General features: G+C 41.8%; 2 protein-coding genes across 20 annotated transcripts in view; one reads left to right on the top strand and one right to left on the bottom strand.

Annotated features, from left to right (window-relative positions):
• Nucleotides 1-4093, top strand: part of Rb1 (RB transcriptional corepressor 1) — a 131132-nt gene extending 127039 nt beyond the window's left edge. For both annotated transcript variants that reach the window (NM_017045.2, XM_063273967.1), the window contains 3 exons: nucleotides 264-406; nucleotides 1004-1053; nucleotides 2265-4093. In NM_017045.2, coding sequence (NP_058741.2) covers nucleotides 264-406; nucleotides 1004-1053; nucleotides 2265-2338 — 267 coding nt within the window. In that variant the 3' untranslated portion in view covers nucleotides 2339-4093. The remainder of the gene's footprint in view (nucleotides 1-263; nucleotides 407-1003; nucleotides 1054-2264) is intronic.
• Nucleotides 4094-10946: 6853 nt separating this feature from the next.
• The window catches only part of Rcbtb2 (RCC1 and BTB domain containing protein 2), a 44638-nt gene continuing 32645 nt past the window's right edge, over nucleotides 10947-22939 (bottom strand). For 17 of the 18 annotated variants that reach the window (XM_063274145.1, XM_039093171.2, XM_063274146.1 and 14 more), the window contains 5 exons: nucleotides 20964-21154; nucleotides 20376-20502; nucleotides 17991-18130; nucleotides 16509-16639; nucleotides 10947-12576 (listed from right to left, as the gene is read on the bottom strand). In XM_063274145.1, coding sequence (XP_063130215.1) covers nucleotides 12436-12576; nucleotides 16509-16639; nucleotides 17991-18130; nucleotides 20376-20502; nucleotides 20964-21154 — 730 coding nt within the window. In that variant the 3' untranslated portion in view covers nucleotides 10947-12435. The remainder of the gene's footprint in view (nucleotides 12577-16508; nucleotides 16640-17990; nucleotides 18131-20375; nucleotides 20503-20963; nucleotides 21155-22939) is intronic. The other variant, NM_199084.1, reaches the window with a different exon arrangement.

The following is a 22939-nucleotide window of genomic DNA, read 5'->3' as shown; positions in this document are numbered from 1 at the left end:
GCTTAGCCTGTGCTTGACAGCATGGGGATGACACAGTCAAAGCCGCTTGGGAAAGAGGGGAGGAATGGGTGTCTAATGAAGGCAGAATTGGCATCGCTGTGCTAATTGTCCTAAAATCTGTCACTTAGTCCAGTAAGGCAGAGAATTAAAATGAAGAGATTACTTCTGCCTAACTTTTGGTGTATCTCAAAATAAAATTTGCAGCTGCTAACTTCAAAATGTTGTTATTTAATGATTTAAAATAAGAACTCTGTAATTTATAGACATCCGAGAAGTTCCAGAAAATAAACCAGATGGTGTGTAACAGTGACAGAGTGCTCAAAAGAAGTGCTGAAGGCGGCAATCCCCCCAAACCCCTGAAGAAGCTGCGCTTTGACATCGAAGGATCCGATGAAGCAGACGGGAGGTAGGAACCATTGAGATGCTGGCTCCAGGTAGCTGAGCAGGGCACAGAGCTGGTGTCAGCATCCTCCTGAGTCCCCTCAGGCCTTCTCCTGCCAGTTTTCCACTTTGTGAGAGCAACTAGAGAGAATAGATATGGGCCAAGGTGACCCATGCCTTTAATCCCAACACTTGGGAGGCAGAGGAAGGCAATCTCTAGGAGGTCAAAGGCAGCCAGAGCTACATAGTGAGACCTCGTCTGGAAAACACAAGAGAAAACAACATACTACGTGTAAAGTGGCACAGTGGAAAGTACCATGCAAATCTGCTGTCCATGAAATTCACGATGACTTAGATATTAGAAGTCTAAACATGGACTTACACAGCTATTGATACACATTTGTTAGTTTTAATATTAAATTAAAAAATTTTTACTCTTGAAAAATACTGAATTGTGCTTTATAAGAACCACTAAAAATGTATAAGATCATAAATTTGTGACATATTTTTTAGATCACTTAGAAGCTTTTGAAATAGCATAAAATGTCATTGAAAACAACAGAGTTACAAGGAAGTTGCATGCATGCTTTTGAAATTTGTTTCTTTTTCCCCTACTCTGCAGTAAACATCTCCCAGCGGAGTCCAAATTCCAACAGAAACTGGCAGAAATGAGTAAGTTCTCACTCTCTCACTTTGCAAACAGGGAAGAAGGAGTTGATTTCACTGAAGAAAGCCTTTTTACTCTGAAAGAATCCACACATTATTCCTTCAAGAGGCAGAGTTATTTACGCATTTAAAAAGTAGTTCACACAGGAGTATACAATTTACCTCACACATTGGTAGGCTGTGTGTGTTCTACAAAGTGCAGGTCAGCACACTTTGAATAGTCTTAAATTGATGTTGATCTGTACTTTAAAATACTATTTTTTGACATTTCATTCATGTATACAATATGATTTGATGATGTCCTCCCCTCACTGCCCACCTTCCCAGGCTCCCAGGCTCCTCCCCCTAAATTGCACTCCCAGCTTTATCTCCTCTTCCTTTTCCATAGTCACTGAGTCCACTGAGTGGTGGTATGCAGACTACTTTAGGGCCACCCATGGAGCACCTACAGACCATCAGGGGCTTGTTAAACTTCCTTAATGTCCAGGCTTTTAGACAGTTTCAAACAGAGATTTTCATTACTTTGGAAATTAGGATCAGGTCTGTCAGTGTGACAGCAGTCTAGAATGTTGGGGTGAGGAGTTGTCACTGAGTGACAGAGAGTTTGCTACCCAGTATGCACAAGGTCTTGAGTTAACTTCTCAGCCCTGCAACAGACAGTCTCTATAGACAATAAATCAATAAAATGAGTGTTAGTTTTAGAATATTATGACAAATTAAATTTCACCCTAAGCTATTATGAAACTATAAAAAATTAAGTAGATGGAAGGAGGCAGTATTTGCTAAGTGTTCTGGTTGTTTTAGGTACATAGCTGTGATAGTAAGTGTAGCTGCTGAAAGATCCAGTAATAGGCAAAGAAAGGGACTTAGAAAAGGTAGAAATATTTAGGAGCGGTGAGGGGCAGTGCCACTGAGGATGATGAGGACTTACGGGCAGGCACTGGACATGCATGGCAGCTACCATAGAAAAGCACACAGCAAAACTGTACTCTGACTACTTTTTAAAGCCCCTTTCCCTTAAGTGTGTTGTTTGAACCAAAATTAAATATGCTATATGAATTATTACATTTCTGTTTTATCTTTTATGTGCCCCCCACCCCACCTCACAAGACCCCATGTGCAGACTAAAAACCTAAGCACGGCAGACATGGTAGGTAGCCCCTGGCTCACTTACCCTGCACCTTCAGCACTCTTAATATTCCTTGTTGCTTTTCCAGCTTCTACTCGAACACGAATGCAAAAGCAGAAACTGAATGATAGCATGGAAATCTCAAACAAGGAGGAAAAGTGATGATCTCAGGACCCTAACACTGTAGACCCTCGGGACACCTGACTCGTGTCTCATGGATGTGACTATAGTTCCCAGGTTCTGCTCATGTTATAGATATAAAATGTGCAGGTACAAGCTGAATATTTATGTGGGTGATTTGTAAGCCACTTCAATGTTGTAATCAATGGTATAGAATTGACAGTACACAGGATTGAGAATCTTGTGCAGATCATGCCATTTAAAATATGAAAGCAGATTGTTGGCATTTCCAACAGGAGCCTGCTGCCCTCAGAAGTGAGGCTGCCTCTGGAGGGAGTCCTAGCAACTCCCTTACATCTGGCTGACTACTTTGCCTTTCCTTGTGGCACATGTGTGATGTTTGCTCTTGGTTTTATTAATTTATATGTATTTTTTAATTTAACGTGAATATCCTTAGAAAATGTGTCTTGTCTTCCAAATGCAAGTTGATTGATTGTCCACATTCAACCAAATTATCTTGAATCCTCTACTGAAACAGATTGTTACAAACTGGGGAAAAGTACTAATTTGTACACATTGGACTTGTTTTAATACTAGAATCTAATGTGCCATATGTTTGTTTCACACATTTTACCTTTGAAATAGAAGCAAAAAAAGTATAAACATATGATACTGTCTTACTACTGACACAGATTTCATACCTCAGACCCTCTAAGAACCAATTCTTTTATTCATCCAACTCATACTTTAAACTGAAGACTATTGATAATACTCCAGGTTTGTTTTTTCTTTTAATCTTTCAGATCACTGAATCTTTAAGTACCCATGTAGTACTTGAAAATCAAGTCTGGCCACAACTGTACTTCAGAGGACCCTAGTACAGTACAACCCAAGTGCACTTTCTAATGTCTCTGGGTCCTGAGGAATCAAGATACAAATTAACTATGTTCTGTAAGCAGACCGTTAACTATAGGAGCCTTCGGTTTAACTATGTTCTGTAAGCAGACCGTTAACTATAGGAGCCTTCGGTTTTCCCTCATACAAGTGTCTAACCACATCTCAACAGTTCACTCTGCTCTTCTGCATCCAGGGCTGATGTGTTCCCTCTGGAATGGTACATGTCTTCCAGGGTCTTTTGAACTGGCAGGTATCTATTTTTTTAAGCCAATCTGGTCTAATAACACTGGCTTCTTCAAAGCCACAGCATTTCTAATCCAGCTGTGCCGAAGCTTCAGACTAAAACAGCTGCATTGAAAGAAGAGGCACTCCCTTCACCCCCCCCCCACCTAAAGGTGTTTACATTATCTTGTGGGATTAACTTATTTAGAGATGCTATAATTTAAAATAGGCGGTATTTAAGGTAGCGTCAGCTAGCATTTAAGAAAATCATTTTTTCTAAACTCCATACTTTTTGAAAAGAAATCTGGTCTTGTTAGAAAACAAATTTCTACTTTGTCCTCAATTTAGTTTCAGTTTTACTAGGTTGATAGTTATCTCGATGACAAAGGCCGTAGACAGCTCCCCCCATTTCTTCATTGAGTTTTGCATGGCCATCACACAGGTTAGTTAGGTTTAGGTCAAGGGCTGACCATACTTCTAGGTCTTTTGCTAGTAAGTTCAAGTTAGAATTAGTGACAGAATCATAGGAATTTTCAGAGATCCTCTATTAAGATTTCTTAAAACTGCAGACCCTGCTTTTGTTTTTGTACTGGTTAAAACTATACATTCAGATTGCTATGTTCCTATTTTCTATAATAGTTTGTCTATTTTACAATAAACTAGTTGTTAAGAGCCTTACTGGTGTGATACGGTCTCTGAGTTAAGTGTTTTCAGTATACAAGCTTTCTTTCCACATCTTATCCTTTCTGATGACCCTCGGATTTATGGAAATGTGTTTTATGCATACACATGGTATGTAATATATTAATATATATTCTGTTCCCTTTTACCTTCTTTTTTATGAAATGAATTTGTATATAAAGTTGTATGCTTTGTGAGACTCTGCCAGAAACAGGAAAAAGGAAACACTGAAAACTTAAAAGCAACTCATACAGTAGAGCACAAGAAAGACTGAGATGAGACAGTAGGTCTTACCCAAGAGCTGGTGGCTGCAGGACCTTCCCACATTTGAAGATTACTTTGTGAAGAAACATCAAATCTAACCAAACATGAAAATGAATAACAGGAGGCTCATGTACAGTCGTGAGTTAGTGAGAGCTTGTTGGCTTCAGACATAGACTGAGCTTCAGAGCAAGAGATGTCTGTGAGTCCTCCACTAGATAGGGATACAAAAACATAAAATCACACAGGATCACACAAAACTGACTGTGGTACAAATGCTTGTCATCACAGCTGAGGCAGAAGGGTATGTATGGGAAGCCAGCTTGCGTTACAAAGATATAAAAAATACAATTTTTAAAGTGGTGGAGAGGAGATAGAGTGGCAAACTAGGGGAAAATGATTGTAAAAGATACATCTGAGAAAGGACTGTTGCCTAAAATATACAAAGAATTCTTAAAGTTCAACAAAATGACAAGTTAATTTAAAAATAAGCTGAAGACCTGTCCAAATGGATCACCAAAGAAGCAGCAGATGTCAAATAAGAGCACACAGTGACAGTCTATGTCATAGATAATCCAGGGGGTGCACAGGAAGTCAACGGCAGCTCTATACACTGGCTAGAATGGTCAGAATTTGAACTGACAACACTACCAAAGGCTGGTAACAACAGAACTCTCCTTCATTGCTAGAGGGAAGACTTCTCAGTAGTGTTTTATGAAACTAAATACAACCTTGCCCTGAGATCACACAATCACATGCCTTGTGATTTATTTACTAAAAGGAACTGAAACTATGTCTACACAAAGCCTGTACAGTTGTTTGACCACTTCCTCACAATTGCCAGACCCTGAAAGGAATCAAGATACCTTTAAACAGGTGAATGGATAAACTTGTATGTCCAGAGAATATAGGACTATTACTCAGCACTGAAAAAAGCTCTGGAAAAGAGCCATGGAAAGAGAATGAAACAATCTTTAACTTCTATCACTACATAAAAGAAGATAGTGTGAAGAATCTAAATGCCGAGATTTCAGTGATGTTTTGGAAAAGGTAAAACTTAAGACAGAAAAAGAACAGTGAGGGGATGGGGAGGTTCAGCCAAGAGGACTTGTTGCTCTTATGGGAGACCTGTGTTCAATTCCTTGTACCCATATGGTTCACAACCATCCAGAACTCCTAGTTCCAGGGACTCCAGCCCTATCTTATGCCTTCTGCAAGTAATAGGCACATATGTGTTGCACATAGAACTATGCAGAAAATCATTTCTACATGTAAGTTTCAAAAAGAGCAGTGGTTGCCAAGGATTGAGGAGGGAGGAGAATGAGTAGGTAGACTACAGCTATCCCATGTGGTACTGGAACAGTGGAAATGAGCCAGTGTGTTTGTCCAAACCCACAGAAGGTACAGTACCAAGAGGGAAACTTACAAACTGGCCCTCAGGATTGGGTGAGGGTCTTCATCAACTGGAACAAGTGTACCCCTCTGGAGGAGATGCCTAATGTACCAGGGCAATCCATACTGTGAAGTAGGGATAGATGAAAGTATGCCATCTCAGTTCTTAGGGAAAGTTAGAACTGTAAATATTTTATGGCTTTAAAACAATTAGCTATAATAGTTTTTATATCAACCTGACACAAGTTTGAGTTACTTCAGAAGAGGGACTTGAAACAGAAAATACCTAAGATTGGCCTATAGGTTAATCTGTCAGACATTTTCTTAATCATGTATGTGGTACCACCCAAGGGCAGGTAGTGAGCTGTATAAGAAGGCAAGCTCTGAAAGCCTTGGAAACAAAGAGCAGGCAGCACTCCTCCATAGCCTCTACTTCAGATTCTGTCCTGAGAGTTAAGCTGAAATAAACCTTTCCTTCCCAAGTTGGTTTTGGTCAAGGTAGCACAGCAATGGTAACTGTGATGAGTATATTGAGTTGTCGATTTGACTATCTGGAATGAACTACAGTCCAGAAATGGAGTGCAAGTTTTTCTGTTTGGTTTGAAGTAGGTGAATTCTAGTCCAGACCTTTAAGGTAGGAGGACCTGGATCTTAAGACTGAAGGACACAGGCCTTTAATTTGGGTCTTGAGGTGGAACTGTATACCTTTAATCCAAATCTTGGTGTGGGAAGACATACTTTTTTTTTAAAACAAACGTTTTTGTATTTATTGCTTTGTAGATGATTGTGGGGTGGCGGGCTGTGAAAGGTACCAATTCTGATCCAGAAAGGTTGAATCCCCAGAGACCCTAAAAGGGGCAGCAGATGCATTCCCAGTCTCCTAGAAGATCAAGGCCTCACTAGCTGCAGCCCCCACAGACTCCTGTAGAGAGATTTGAGAAAGACTAGTCACATAGGGCAATGCCCCAAGCCCCTCCTCCACAGGTGAGGATGTGACCGCAGGTCGCAGAGGCTCAAGACAGATCTGTGTAGAAGCAGGACCACACCCCCAAATACGTTGATGAGGCCTTCCCAAGCTCTCAGGCCAAACCAATAGAAAGAACCTGCTGTCACACACAGAACCATCCAAAAACTGTATTTAAGAATCGTGTTCAGGATTAAAGGGGTGCAGGAATTATTCCATCATCTGAGAGCTTCTGTCATAAGAGCTGTAACACCGCTGCTTGGGGAAGAGATCTGCTCTCCTGAAATCACTGCCAGAACCGCCCCTGCACTCCTTGCCCACTAATCAGTCTCCTATTGGCTCAGCCCTGACTGAGCAACTGAAGCAACAGTGGCAGAACCTGCAGCAGAGGCAGCAAAAGTTGTTCCCCGTCCTTGCCTGAGTTCTCTCCCCTTCTCCTGAACCCACACACCTAGCCAGGGGAGAACTCTGTGGGGAGTCCCAGGTGCCCAGAGCCCCTCAGATTATCATGGTGCTGAATTATGAAAAGCCTCTTAGAGGTCTTTATCAGCAAGTAATTGCTGCTATTTGTAACCCACTTTACAAGCAAATAGAGTCTGGTAATTCTATTAAGAGCTCTATAATAAAATGGTGATAAAAGAAAATATGTAATTATGAAATATTCATATTTGTGTCACTATTGAAAAGCTTACAAATGTATCTGGCAAAATGAAGCTTATAATTCCTGTTTTCATTTTTTTATTGGATATTTTATTTATTTACATTTCAAATGCTATCCCCTTTCCCTGTTAACCCTCTGTAAACCTCCTATGCCCTTACCCTGCTTCTATGAGGGTGCTCACCCACCCACCCACCCACTCCCATCTCACCGCCCTAGCATTCTTCTACATTGGGGCATCAAGCCTTCACAGACTAAGAATCTCCCCTCCTGTTGATGCCAGATAAGGTCCCTTCAGCTCCTTCAATCCTTCCCCTAGCTCCTCCATTAGGGTCCCTGTGATCAGTCCAATGGTTGACTTGGAACATCCGCATCTGTATTGGTCAGGATCTGGCAGAGCCTCTCAGGAAACAGCTATATCAGGCTCCTGTCAGCAAGCATTTGTAATAGTGTCTGGGTTTGGTGTCTGCATGCGGGATGTATCCTCAGGTGGGACAGTCTCTGAATGGTCTTTCTTTCAGTCTCTGCTCTACACTTTGTCCTATATTTCCTTTAGACAGGAACAATTTTGGGTTAAAATTTTAGAAATGTGTGGGTCGCCCCATCCCTCAACCCAGGGGACCATGCCTAACCTCTGGGTATGGGCTCCATAGGTTCTCCCTCCTCTGTGGATATATCCCCTATGGGATATTTCAGCTAGTGTCATCCATGTCAGGTCCTGGGAGGCTCTGGCTTTGCTGGCATCTGAGACTTTCTGGATGCTACCCCCACTTCCCCATTCCACATTGCTACACACCTCTGTTCAATTTCCTGACCTCTGTACTTCTCCTCTATCTCCTCCCATACCTGATTCTGCTCCTCTCTTTCCCTCTCCCCTTCCTTTCTTCCTCCAAAGTCCCTGGCACCCTCTACTTCCCTTGATTATTTTGTTTCCCCCTTCTATGTAGGACTAAAACATCTAATTTTTTTCTTTCTTCCTCTTGACCCTCATGTGGTCTGTGAGTTATATCCTGGGTATTTGAAGCTCTTTGTCTAATATCCACTTAACAGTGAATATAGACCATGTGTGTTCTTTTGTGACTGGGTTACCTCATTCAGGATGATATTTTCTAGATCCATCCATTTGCCTAAGAATTTCATGAAGTCATTGTTTGATTGCTGAGTAGTACTCCATTGTGTAGATGTACCACATTTTCTGTATCCATTCCTCTGTTGAGGGACATCTGGGTTGTTTCCAGTGTCTGACTATTATAAATATGGCTACTATGACATAATGGACCATGTGTTAGACATGTTAGAGCATCTTTTGGGTATATACCCAGGAGTGGTATAGCTGGGTCCACAGGTAGTACTATATTCACTTCTCTGAGGAACCTCCAGACTGATTTCCAGAGTGGCTGTACCAGATTGGAATCCCACCAGCAATGGAGGAGTGTTCCTCTTTCTCCTCAGATCCTCGCCAGTATCTACTGTCACCTGAGTTTTTTCTCTTAGCCATTCTGACTGGTGTGAGGTGGAATCTCAGAGTCCTTTTGATTATATTTGATGTATCAGAGTTGTATTTCCCTGATGACTAAGGATTTTGAACATTTCTTTAGGTGCTTCTTGGCCATTCAAGTTTTCTCAGTTGAGAATTCTGTTTAGCTCTGTACCCTATTTTTTAATAGGATTATTTGGTTCTTTTGAGTTTGACTTCTTGAGTTCTTTGTATATTTTGAATATTAGTCCTCTATCAGATGTAGGATTGGTAAAAGTCTTTTCCTGAGCTTTGCAATTTTATAAGGTCCCATTTGTCAATCGTTAATCTTAGAGCATAAACCATTGGAGTTCTGTTCAGGAAATTTTTTCCAGTGCCCATGTGTTAAAGGCTTTTCCCCACTTTCTATTTGTTTGAGTGTATCTGGTTTTATGTGGAGGTCCTTGATCTACTTGGACTTGAGCTTTGAACAGGGCGATAAGAATGGATCGATTTGCATTCTTCTACATGCTGACTGCCTGTTTGTTGAACTTGCACCATTTGTTGAAAATGTTGTTTTTCTTCCACTAGATGGTTTTAACTGCTTTGTCAAAGATCAAGTGACCATAGGTGTGTGGGTTCATTTCTGGGTCTTTAATTCTATTCCTTTGATTTACTTGTCTATCTCTGTACATACCATATAGTTTTTATCACTATTGCTCTGTAGTACAGCTTGAGGTCAGGGATGGTGATTTCCCCAAAAGTTCTTTTATTGTTGAGAATAGTTTTAGTTATCCTGGGTATTTTGTTATTCCAAATGAATTTTGAGAATTGAGTTGGAATTTTGATGGGGATTGCATTGAATCTGTAGATTGCTTTCAGCAAGATGGCCATTTTTACTATATTAATCCTGTCAATCCATGAGCAATGGGAGATCTTTCCATCTTCTGAGATCTTCAATTTCTTTCTTCAGAGACTTGAAGTTCTTGTCATATAAATCTTTCACTTGCTTGGTTAGTCACACTGAGGTATTTTATGTTATTTGTGACTATTGTGAAGGGTGTCATTTCCCTAATTTCTTTCTCAGCCTGTTTATCCTTTGAGTAGAGGAAGGCTACTGATTTCTTTGAGTTAATTTTATATCCAGCCACTTTGCTGAAGTTGTTTATCAGGCTTAGTAGTTCTCTGGTGGAACTTTTGGGATCACTTAAGTATACCATCATATCATCTGCAAATAGTATATTTTGACTTCTTCCTTTCCAATTTGTATCCCTTTGACCTCTTTTTGTTGTCTAGTTGTTCTAGCTAGAACTTCAAGTACTGTGTTGAATACATAGGAAGAGAGTGGGCAGCCTTGTTTACTCCCTGATTTTAGTGGGATTGCTTCAAGTTTCTTGCCATTTAGTTTGATGTTGGCTACTGGTTTGCTGCATTGCTTTTACTATGTTTAGGTATGGGCCTTGAATTCCTGATTTTTCTAAGATTTAACATGAAGGGGTGTTGAATTTTGTCAAATGTTTTCTCAGCATCTAATGAAATCATCTTGTGGGTTTTTTCTTTGAATTTGTTTACATGGTAGATTATGTCAATGGATTTCCATATATTGAACCATCCCTGTATCTCTGAGATGAAGCTTACTTGGTCATGATGGATGATCCTTTTGATGTATTCTTGGATTCGGTTTGCAAGAATTTTATTCAGTATCTTTGTATTGATCTAATACAGTAATTTTACCACTAAACACCAAGGCAACAAAATGAATGGCCTTTAAAAAATAGGAACCATTTATATCTTAGGGTCAACTTTGCTATAAGACATCTGAATATCTGCTTTTTTTTAAAGATTTATTTATTATATATAAGTACACTGTAGTTAACTTCAGACACACCAGAGGAGGGCATCAGATTTCATTCCAGATGGTTGTGAGCCACCATGTGGTTGCTGGGAATTGAACTCAGGACCTCTGGAAGAGCAGTCAGTGCTCTTAACCACTGAGCCATCTCTCCAGCCCCTGAATATCTGCTTTAAACAAGTACAGACCATAAACGGGATTTTTATCGACCTATGAGACAAAAGTTTGATACTTCGATTTTTGTTATTTAACAATTTAAGAAGGCAGTTTATTCTATCAAGTTCTTTATTATCAAATAATTATACATGAGAATACGATTCTATTTCTAAAAAGATTTCTTTACATAATATCATATTGTGAGACACTTAGAAGAATCCAATGCTAGATCTTCTTCAGTTAGTTTCTCTTTTGCTACACAGTGGCTTGTTTTGGTCTAAAATCTCACACTTTGTCCATCACAATGCTACCCATGAAGTGTATTAGTTCCTTTCCATATAGTACTTACAACTGCCTGGTTAAGAAACTTATAGTGACATAAAAGCTAGCTACAAGAAAAACATATAATCAATCTTATAGAGGGAGACCCTCCACAAATATAAAGAAAAACAAAGGGCTTTATGTAAATACATAGGGCATAGGATTCCAGAAGTAACATTCAAAGTTAATGTTTCATTGTCAACAATGCCACTGTGAGAAGTTAAGATGGAAAGTAGAAAATTAGAAGTAGCCCTTGGGCCTTTGACAACGTAGTTGCTAAGGCATTTTATGAATGCTTATAACACTCTAAATTAGCTACTATTTCTCAGAAGTATAAACTAAAAGAATGTGACTATCAGACTTCTAATTTTGTTTACAATTACAGACTTCTAATTTTGTTTCTTCCTTCCCTACCCTTCTAGCTGTTCTCAGTGTACCCTTAAGATGGGTTAACTGAGTGCCTTTTAAATATAAGGCACTATGTTAGAGGCAAAAATTGTAGGCATGTCAGCATTCCTTGTATCCTGTGTATTGACTGGTTGAATATTAGACCATTTCTCCAGATTAGCAAACTATCAATGCTTCCAAAATGTTCACCATATGTGACTCAAAGGAAGAAATGGTAACTATAATTTTCATTTCTTAGGTGATACCTTTTTATTTTTCATGTATCTTAATTATATTCTTTCTCCACCTCAACCTCTTCCAGAACCTCCCAATTTTCCAAAAACAAAACAAAACAAAATAAAACCAGCCAACCAAAATGACAACAAAACAAAATAGCACATAAAAACCACAGAGCTATGGAATCTGTTAGCCAGTTACTCTTAAGCATGGGGCCTGCCCTGAAAGAACAGGACACACATGTATGAAATCAGAGACTGACAGCATGTATAAGACCTGTACAAGCTCATACCAGACAGATCCCTGGTCAGAGAAGAGAGGCGAACACAGTCCCCAACCACCCACCCAAAAAGTGATTTGCAGTTGACACCTGCGGGAGAGGGAAACTCCCTAGCAGAGGGCTGATGGTACACTTTCACTTGGTATGTGGTGAGTCGGTCCCAGTTGCAGCACTCAGTGCCTGGGTTAGGTAGGTAGAGAGAACTGACTGTAGCGTTTTGACAGAAGACAAGAGCCTGGTCAGATGTAGTTCTCATCGACACCGTTAAAGTACAGAGCAGTTGTTCGTCAATGGCTTTTTTTGTAATTATTCTTTATTCATCTTTGCGGGCGGGGGTGAAATGGAAGGCTTAAGCATTCTTTTCCATGTTTGGGATCAGTTCTTAAAGGCTCCAACTCTGCTGGCTTTGCTGATAAAGTTCTTCAGAAGATCGTGGTCCATTTCTGCAAAGCCTGACGTTTGTGTGACTACGGTCAGATGGTTGATGCAAAACCTGAAGCAGAACTCTTCTAAGTCCTAGGAACAACAACAACAACAGCTTGATGAATTTGTATTCCCAGTGCAACCCACCAAGGCAAGAGAATCTCTCTCAGAAAAAGGATCAGATGGCCAGTAAGTAGGAGGGAGTGTTAGCAGTGCGACACAGCTACAGCAACAGTTAACTGCAGTTAGCCCATGTCTCTGAAAGCATGAACAACATAAAGTTATCCAGCACAGCCAGAGCGAACACCTAGCCTTTTCTTCCAAAGGAGGAACTAAGCATAGGTATCCATCATCTTTTGCCAGCCATTCTTTCCTTCCTTTTCCATACTTGTTCAAAGCATTGTGCTCCCCTGTGTTTTTAAATGCTTCTGCCTGTGAAGAGTTTGTAGATGAAGGGGAGAGATCAAGACAGTTGTCAGTTCCAGGAAGCCTGGATCATTAGCATCCTCATTTTCCTCTGCAGGACAATGGATGGGATGTGTGGAGTTCATCATACATCTTTGATAATCTTAACTGGGAGTAACTAAGCAGTGGACTGTGTGCTTAGTACAGGTGAGGCTCTGGGTTCAGTCTCTAGAGCCAAAATAACTTTTATAGGCTTGCATATGTATCAATATAAATACATGTGTTTATATAAAAATTAGTGCTGAGGGATGAGCTTAAATCCTCCAGTAGACTAGGCTTCAGGAAGTGTTCTACACCCAGGTATTATCTGACTCAGCACAAGGGTACCACCTGTTCATATTCAGAGTTTAAAGTTCTGTCTCTGTGTTTTTGAAGCTATTTTATAAAATAGAAAGCTCCCAACAGTTCCCAAGAAATTATATATGTCCATTGCCTGTTACAGTCTTTTCTCTATACATGTAAGCTCTAGCAAATGCTGAAGATGGATGTAGGAAAAGAAACAGCCATGCTAACATGCAACAAACACATAGAACATTTCCCTTGTGAGGAAGAAAACCAGCCACACAAGGAAAATGTGATCATGTCATCCCACAACAGACAGGCAGACTGCTGGAGTCTCAGTGGTAGCAGGACAGCTCTGTTCCACATGAGCTCTTGAAGACAAAATGGAATAGTTGCATCCCTACACAAGAAGAACGTGCTGTCTGGAGAGATGCCAAAATCCCCGAGAGCCACTCAATAGCCCACAGTATAGGGAAGCATGCTGGTCAGAGTGGCTTCTCTTTGGCTGAGTTCTACAGAGCAATGGAGGAATGCCTACCCACAGCCGCACTGGTGCTGTGGAGGCTGGTAGCTGAGCTCCTCAGTGTCTGAGAGAGCTGGACAGAGCCAGAATTGCTAACTACTGGGAAACCAAAATATCCCTAAGAAACTACCACTTAGGTCTATCTTCCTTTGGTTTTTGGACTGGGAATTTCCCATAATTATTCTAAAAATGGGATTCAGAAAGAGTTCCTGGGATTAAATCAATTTAGGGTAGAACTGAGCTACCAGAGAATTCTGGCTATATAAGAAAAGCTCTTTATTATTTTTCAAATGCTTAAATTTCTACTTAAATGCTGTTGTTTTACACAGCCATATTTTAATAAGAGCTCTTAGTTCTGTCAGGCAAATACAGACATCACAGTTCCCTGTTCTTCTAGAATATGACTCATACTTCATCTAATACTTCCTCTTACTCAGTCTAAGCCAATGAATGGGACTTTGTGCTTTACTCAGAAGAGGCTCTATAAAGCCCTTCCCTCACTTCCCCTGGCTCCTGGGTATCCTAGTGAACGGCCCATGATTGGTAGAAGGCCTACCTCCTCGCTCTACCATAGGTCACACTGCCCCACTTACTTGAGGATCTGCTCTAGCACCTGTCCTTTTTTTTTTTTTTTTTTTTTTGGTTCTTTTTTTCGGAGCTGGGGACCGAACCCAGGGCCTTGTGCTTCCTAGGTAAGCGCTCTACCACTGAGCTAAATCCCCAGCCCCATGTTCTCCTTTTTATACAAACATGCACTGATTTATTTCAAATGGCCCTTCAGTTTTAAGTAGAGTTTCCTTGAAGAGCTGTTTCTGGCTCCCCAGTTGCCAGTTCCTCTTGCATTCTCTCAGGCCTTCCTGCAAGGCTACACTACAACAATGTAGCTTTCATACATCAGAGCCTGCAGCTTTACTCTCTAGGGCTTCAGTGTACTTAAGGATTTTTATCACCTCCTGAAACACCTGTCCTGAATTGTGTATTTCTAAATATTAGAAATTTCACTTTTCACTCAACATTAAAATAAAAGAAAAAAGGTACTCATATGGAATGGCTTTACAGTGGTACTAATGTAGAGTCCTTTGCTAGTGTCCCCTTACTGGAATCTTCACCTCTGTCTGTCTCATAACATGGTTTACAGCTCTCAGGACACTTCTCTCTACACTGCAGACTGGCACACTGAATGTCTTCTCTGGAGGTTTCATAGATCCCTGAGGTCAGATTCCTAGTCACCCTGTCTAACTCGGTGCTCCTTGCCATGCTTCATCTCAGAGTAAGATCTTTTCAGTTATCCAGCCTAACATTCTTGACATGAACCTTAAACTGTCCTTCCATATCCCACCTCCCAGACATCAACGACGATAATGTCTCTGCCTTTTAACTAGTTACAGTCCAACCACTTTTCACCACTCCTACAGCTTGGGTGAAGCTACCCTTACACTTCCTGGTGGACATAACCTCCTCATTGGACATTCCCTACCACCAACCTAATCCATGTGGATACAGTTGCATGCTTTTTTTTGTTTTTTGTTTAAATATTGAATGAAAAATGAAATCTCAGGTATTTAAAAATATATACAAGTTAGGCCCCGTGGCTCAGGCCTATTCTTCAAGACACTTAGGAGCCAGAGGGCAGGAGGATAGCAAGTTGGAAACCTGTCTGGGCTACAGGGTGTTCAAGGTTAAACTTGGACTAGCAGTGAGATCTGCCTCAAAATAAGCATAGAAGAGAGCTAGTGATGTAGCTCAGAGGTCAGCTCTTGCCTGGCTAGTACTAAGCTCTAAAATTCAATGCGTAGAACTACACAAAGAAAGTTTTTAATAGAAAGTAGAGGAAGGAGGATTGAGCTCTGACCTGGGTGTTGGGGGCAGCCAAACCCTATGAAACAGGACAGTCCTAAAGTCTGCTCCATGCATTGTTTCCTTCCGCAGACTTGGAATTCCCTGCATAAGCATGTCACTGTTTACAAAGAGGAAAGGGGCATCTGTCTCTACCAGTCTCCTCTCTATTTTCTTTTTAAATCAATGGAGAGGATATCCTTATACCAAGAGGAAATGACTCTAAGGAGTTATGGCCTGTTTCCTACAGATTTAGCTCTAAAACAAATTTCTTTCCTTTCTCTATCTTAACAATACACAGCCACTGTAGAAAGTTCAGGAAGAAAACAAAGAGAAGGAAATGTCTAAGAGAAAACCATGTCTAATCTCCCAGGCAAGTGTATGCACTTTGATGAGAGCCATCTCCCAGTTCTTTCATGTATATTTATTATATTTTCCACTTGTTCTGTGGTTCATTTTTTCCAGTGAAACTGCCCATGTTTTCTTTTCATTGTTTTTTACTGTGAAGAACTTGCTTTATTGTATGTTATGAGAACATTTCCTCAATGTGTCACTTGCTTGTGAATTGATTTATATGTGTGTGCTTGTACATGGTGCATGTCACAACACATGTGTGGGGACCAGAAGACAGCTGGGAGACAGTTCTCCCCTTCCATATGTGGGTCCTGAACTCACTGCAAGGCTTGACTGCAAGCTCCTTTACCTGTGAGTCATTTCACACTTAGTGTATAAAGATTTTAATCACTGGAAATTTAGTCCACCAGCCTTTTATAGTGTCTTCCTCTAACCTTCCTGAGGCATGTTTTTAATGCCATTAGAGTCACATAATTTCTCTAGAACTCTGGTTTATTTTTGCATGTTCCATTTTCATCTCCCTAGATATTACTTTTAGTGGCTCACTGGAAGACGCTTTTCTTACCTGAGCATCGTACTTGACAGCAGCAGACAGCAGAGCAATAGCATTCTCCTCACAGATCCCTTGCTTGATAGTTTGTTGACAGAGCTTTTTCAGCCGAGTCTCACTGTAAAATGTAGCCAGATCTAGCAATCCTGATGGAAAGAAAAACTTATTGTGGGTATGCTCTGAGCACCTGTGAACGCTTCCAGTAGGCCCACTGAGCCCTAAGCGCTAATGCTGCATCCCAGTACCCTAAAAAGACAACTGAGCTGATGCTGAAGAAGGCTGGGAATTAACATAAGAATGGCTTGAATAATTTTTCCTAGAAAGGAAACAGGTTTGTGTTTCTCTGAATTACCCCCTCCTGAATTAGCAGGATCTTCTCTGAGGCCACGCCCATCAGCACACATGTTGTCATAGAATTAAAAAGAAAGCAGAGGAGGGACTGTGGTCGGAGGGAGTCAGTGTCGCAGTGTACAAGCTTAGCAGGCCCAAGACCTACCTTCAGTTCCAGCACCAAATAACACAAAGGAATCCCCTCTCACAGGCAGGCACATCTTCCTGCTCCCCTCTTCAGCAGCACTCCTGGAGAGCGCTGTTAGAGAGCAGTCTCTCTTACACACTTCCCACTGCCTGAGGCTGAGGCTGCCCCACCATGAATCCTCCCACATAAATGGGCTTCACTTTGCCAAAATCAAAGACTGAACTGGTTTCCTCTTATTCAACACTCACCCAGAGTTTACTGTGGGGACATGCTCTGACCCTGAGCACTTTGTTACTTGTTAATGTTTTTCTTCTCTTTAATTAGTGACATTCTCTTGGCTGGGCTATTTTCTCTGTGCATGACCTGGTGTTCAACTTCACATTCTTATTTGTTGATTTCTTCACACACATACACACACACACACACACACACACACACACACACACACACACACACACATCTCTGTGCATGACCTGGTGTTCAACTTCACATTCTTATTTGTTGATTTCTTCACACACACACACACACACACACACACACACACACACACACACACACACACACACACACTCCAGATTGTGAAATGTTTAACTGAGCCACCTAAAATGCCCACGACCGATGTGTAGCAGGCATGACCTTGATCTACTCTGGGGCAATAATGAAGAAATCTTCTCAGGCTCCCCCTTCACAGAAAAGATTTGCCATCTGCCCTTGCCTCCATGTTTGCCTGTGATGCTCTGGTGGCGATTGGTGTTCTAGTGACCTCTTACTGTACCTATCCACTCAGCCTTCAGATGCAGTATTGACAAGGGAAGTTTGGGCTCTAGGCCCGAAGGTGTAGCTCAGTAGCAGCGTCTGAGAAAAGCCAAATGTATGTTCCAATCAAGGACCACAAAGACAAAAGCTCAGGTTCGCCATCACCGGAAGATGTCACGGTGTCTGTCTGCTGGCCTGCAAAGAAGCCGCCTTCCTAATTACTCAACATTTGCCAATTCCTTGGTAAAGTCTGTACTGATTACCTACTGCCTCCTCAGGAGGTAGGCTGATGTTATCTGTGTATAGATATTCCAGGAAAGCTCGGAAGACAGGATACGAAAATTCACTCATTTCTACAATATCGTCTTCACTGTCTTCTAATGAAGAACGAAAATGTTCACACCTGAAAGAAGAAAGGAAGATCCTATCTGTAGTTCTGGACTGGCGTCAAAGGACTACCTGAGAACTTCCTCTTGAAGTTGTATACTTTCCTGTTTGCTAGTCCGTCAAAGCTTGGTCCCAGGGTAGCAATAATAGGAGGTGGCAGAACCTCTAAGAGGTGGGGCTGGAGAAGGGGACTTAGTGTGAGCTCTATCACTGGGGCAGTGCACGGAAAGGGACTTGTGGAGACCAAGCTTCTTTTGGATCCCTGGCTTGTGACAGTGGCATAGTGGTTCCAGTGGCCACTTCCCACCATGATATGCTGCCTCTCAGGAGGCCCCAAACAAAACCTACAAATGAACCTCACGCCAAGGTAAGTTTTGAAGCTGAGCTCAGCCTCGCCAAGCACTGTTAGCAAATAACCTTTGTGTCAGTTAATTCTCTCAGGCATTTCCTATGTCCTCAGAGCTAAAACATCATCTCTGCCTTGGCTCCTTGCTTTCAATTGCTTAATCAGTGAGGCTGCAAATGCAGCCTGTTGCTGCTGTGGGCAGCCCAGACTGCAACTAGACTTCCTTCTCACACTGTCTTTACTGATCAGCATTGCTTTTAATAACTGAATAATTAGGTTTCTTCATTCTGTCTGAATTATGTCCCTAAAAGTGTCTATGTGATGATCTAACCCTAGTAACTGACAATGTGAACTTATATGGAGCCAGACTCTTCACAGAAGTCATCAGGTTAAGCTGAGTCATTGTGGTAGACTCCAAGGCAACCAATCAGACAAAGGGGAAGATCGGGACCAGGCAGACTCAGAAAGCGTTAAGAATCGTGCCTCAGAAAGACAAAGACCGCCACAAACTACCACAATTCAAGTGTAGGCTTGGTGAAAACACCACACTGCCACTATGATAAAGTAAGTTGCCGTGACTTAGGCCGAGTGTGTATAGTGCTCTGTCACGGTAAACTAAGCTCATACTTCCTTTGTGAAAGTATATGCTCTGTGGTGAGTCAGGTGACACTATGTGACCTTACAGAATGGGAACCTGACACCAAAATACCACAGTGGGTTTATGCGTCACTGAAAGAGGATCTCAGTATCTTTTACACAGGGGCAACACAATCCCAAATCATTATGCTAGCAGAAAAGAGGCAGGCAGAAAAGAAGAGATGCTATATAATTATATATATATAAGCTTCTGGAAAGTGCTTAGTGTGTATGATGACAGGAAGAACAATCAATGGTTGCTCAGTGTGGGGCATGGGATCTCTGATGATAGGGTGATGGCGTCACAGACTGTGCACATGGAGCTAAGGTGAGGTGAATATCATTTACTACTCAGATAAATACATGTTATTTATTTACATTTTAAAATAAATTAATATAAATGTAATAAATGTGATTTAAGGGCTGGAGAGATGCTCAGACGGTTAAGAGCACTGACTGCTCTTCCAGAGGTCCTGAGTTCAATTCCCAGCAACCACATGGTGGCTCACAACCATCTGTAATGAGATCTGATGCCCTCTTCTGGTGTGTCTGAAGACAGGTACAGTGTACTCACATACATGAAATAAATAAATCTTTAAAAAAATAAATGTGATTTAAAACATTTTTGTCTTAGCATCACCCAGGTCTCCTTGGTCTGGAAAAGCCTTGCCCTAACCCAGCTTTCTTTTCCCCAGCATGGCTGTATTCTGCGCTGTCTGTCTGCAGGCTGTATTCTGGGCTGTTTGTCTGCAGGCTGTATTCTGGGCTGTCTGTCTGCAGGCTGTATTCTGGGCTGTCTGTCTGCAGGCTGTATTCTGGGCTGTCTGCATGGCTGTATTCAGGTCCCAGGCAGTAAAGTAAATCAGAGCACTTGGCCAAGGACAAGGACACACTTAGCAACCAACTACAGCCAGAGCTTCCATGGCTTATTCCTGAACAAACCCAGTACTTGTGGCCCACCTTGCTTTCCACATCTTGTCTCATATCCTTCCCTCCCATTAACACTTTGTGCTTTAAGGGCACAAACAGCCTCAACAGAGCTGCCTCTTAATCACTCAAGTGCCTGGCACAGTTCCCTTGAATACCTGAAGTGATTGATAAATGAATTAATTTCACTCCTCAAAAGAGACGAGCTCTTACTAATTATTTTAAACATTTATTTAGTGTGACACACACCCACAACAGCATGCATGTAGAGGACATGAATGGGAGCCAGCTGTCTGCCCACCATATGTGTCCCAGGGATCATTAGGCACTGTTGCCTATGGCCCACTCTTACCTAATTTTGAGAAGGACTTTGTGAGCATAAATATATTTCCCATCAACTAGAAACTTGAGGTCTGCAGTATCAGGGTTGTCAAATTCCCTCTTCAGAGACTCAGCCACAGTGAGGTGGTCGTCGGGTTCTAAGAGAAAGCAACACAGCTTCTAGGTTCAGTCATAGACAGTTGAACATGAAGGCAAAAAGGAGGCGCCCACTCACTGGGCATTCAGGAAACGCTGACTCCCCCAGACAACTGAAAGCTGCACAGGCTTTCGCCTCTAGACATGGATTCACATCTTTGAACAATCATTGTAAATTTGTCAAAACCAAAAATGTTTCCAACTATTTCACTAACTGAATTAAATTTAAGATGTCTGAATATCTAGACTGCTTCTAGATAAAAATAAAAGACAGTTTTCAATTAAAAAGCAATCAAATCAAATTACCTGTAATTAGTATTAGTGTTGGTTCCCAGTAGTTTTAGTTCCCTTCCCAAGGGCCCCCAGAAAGAAGTTCATAGATCCTGTACCCAAAGAAGTCCTAAGGTCACATGTCATGGTCCTCATTCTCAGAACTGTCCCAAGTGGACAAGGACAAGCTTACCCACGGAGAGAAGGCGCCAGGTGACAGCAGGGGTGGCAAAGCAGGCAAACACGTCATCAGTGCAACAGAAGTGGGTGAGGTGTGGAAGGATCACCGACTGGCCCCGGCATTGGCCCCACATGTACACGTGCCCGCCCTGGCTCTTGGCAGCAGATGTGTGGGCAGAGTGACAGGCTGCAATCTCTATGATTCTAAATTCACAAGCAGACACCACAGAGATGATTAACAGGAGGACAGGAGCTGCCATCTCTTTGCCAGTGACCCAGACTATGCTGACAGAAGTGGGTAGGGCCAAGGAACAGAAAGAACAAAGCAAGACTTGGATACCCCACTTCCAACACTTTCAGTCACCAAATGCTGGAGCCATATTTTAGTAACATAACATGAGGATCTATTGATTATCAATAGGCCTTAAAAATATATGCCATCTGATTTTGAGTTTAAAAAATGCAATGTTTTATCCTTAAAGGCGTTACTAATTAGGTAATGACCTGGATCATCTAACGTAGATCAATGAATAAAAACTCAAGGTGGGATGGGGTTCTATACATAAGCACTAGCCCAGCAGGAGAACTACCCTGGCCTCATCTCTGTCACCAAAACCAAACCTTCAGTTACTTTAAAAGGAGAGGGCTGAAAAGTCACCCTGGCTTCTGCTCTGTACAAGGAACTCAATGGTTTTTGTTTTAATGCCAGAGATAAACCCTGGGACTTCTGCATGCCAGGAGGATGTCTTATACAGAGTGGCTCCTGGGCCTTCTGCACACTAAAAGGATGCAATATACTGAATGGATCCCTGCATGTGCTGGGCAGTGTCTGATGCAGCAATCAGCACAGCAGGGCCTCTACACTGCTGCTGCCATAAAAGGGCAAAATCAGAACTTCCTTCCCTTTCTTTTCACTTCTACAATTGGGCAAGCTCACTCCACAAGATAAAGTGTGCCTGTGTGCTGAGCTAAAGGAGGGTACAGAAGGAATGAAAGAAACAAACAGAAACAGACGGTCGGTCAGCCAAACCACAGGAAAATGAGTGACTGGATTAAAACAGGGAACTACAGTGTCACGCAATGTCAGTGGGACTGTTTGTGGCTACAATACTAATCCTGACCCCTTAGATTGGTTAAATAACTTATTTTCAGATCCATACCTGGAGATTTAGCATAAGAGATTACGTTTGGGCTTTTAGTCTCATTGGTCAGGGCTTGTGCAGGACAAAGCCAGGGCCTCTGGCAGTTAACTTACCACTGTGCAGCTTTAAGTGAAATGCCTCTGATTAGGGATTACATTTGAGCCATCCACTTGGGTTGATAGACCTTGCCTAATCTCTTCTAATATTTGTGTGGTTGGATCAAGGAGCTGATTCCCACATCTGGTGCTCTGCAGAATGGCCCTGTACAATGGGAAATGGTCCAAAGAATCTGGCTTTCTACTAAGTATATGCTTTTCAACAGATATGGAAAACAGGTGAAGTTAGCCAAAGAAATTCAGCTACTAGAAGAAAAAGCATGCCCACTGCTCCCATCGATGTATTGGCAGGCCCCCACCTCACAGAAGACAGAAGAGCCTCAGTGGCAGTCATCAGAGCATCCTGGTTTGGGTGCAACACTAGCTCTGAGGCAACAGTAGTTTGTACAAGCCAAATCATTTATAGTCTTATCAGTTTTGTTGTATTTTTAAAGGAAAAAAAAACAATGTGGGAAGAGCAAAATGCACAATGTATAGACAGGGTACAGGCTACCAAGCAGCCACTGTCCCAGAGGCACTGTGATACAGAAGACTGGGGCATCAAGAGCAGCTTCTTCAGTGACTAACATCATTCAAACAGACATCCCAAGGGACAGACTGTGGGAGCTCAGCCTCCACCAGGAGAGAAGCAGCAAAAGAGAGTGTGGCAGTCTACCAGTTCTGGGAGGTAAGACAGCAGGCCTGAGAGCTACTGGGCCTGGCAGACTCTGGATTTGTCAGAGGAACACAGA

The sequence above is a fragment of the Rattus norvegicus genome, chromosome 15 (assembly GCF_036323735.1).
Source record: "Rattus norvegicus strain BN/NHsdMcwi chromosome 15, GRCr8, whole genome shotgun sequence".
In the NCBI taxonomy this organism is placed as follows: domain Eukaryota; kingdom Metazoa; phylum Chordata; class Mammalia; order Rodentia; family Muridae; genus Rattus; species Rattus norvegicus.
The sequence above is the reverse complement of the archived record's forward strand: the minus strand, read 5'-3'. Positions and strand labels throughout refer to the sequence as shown.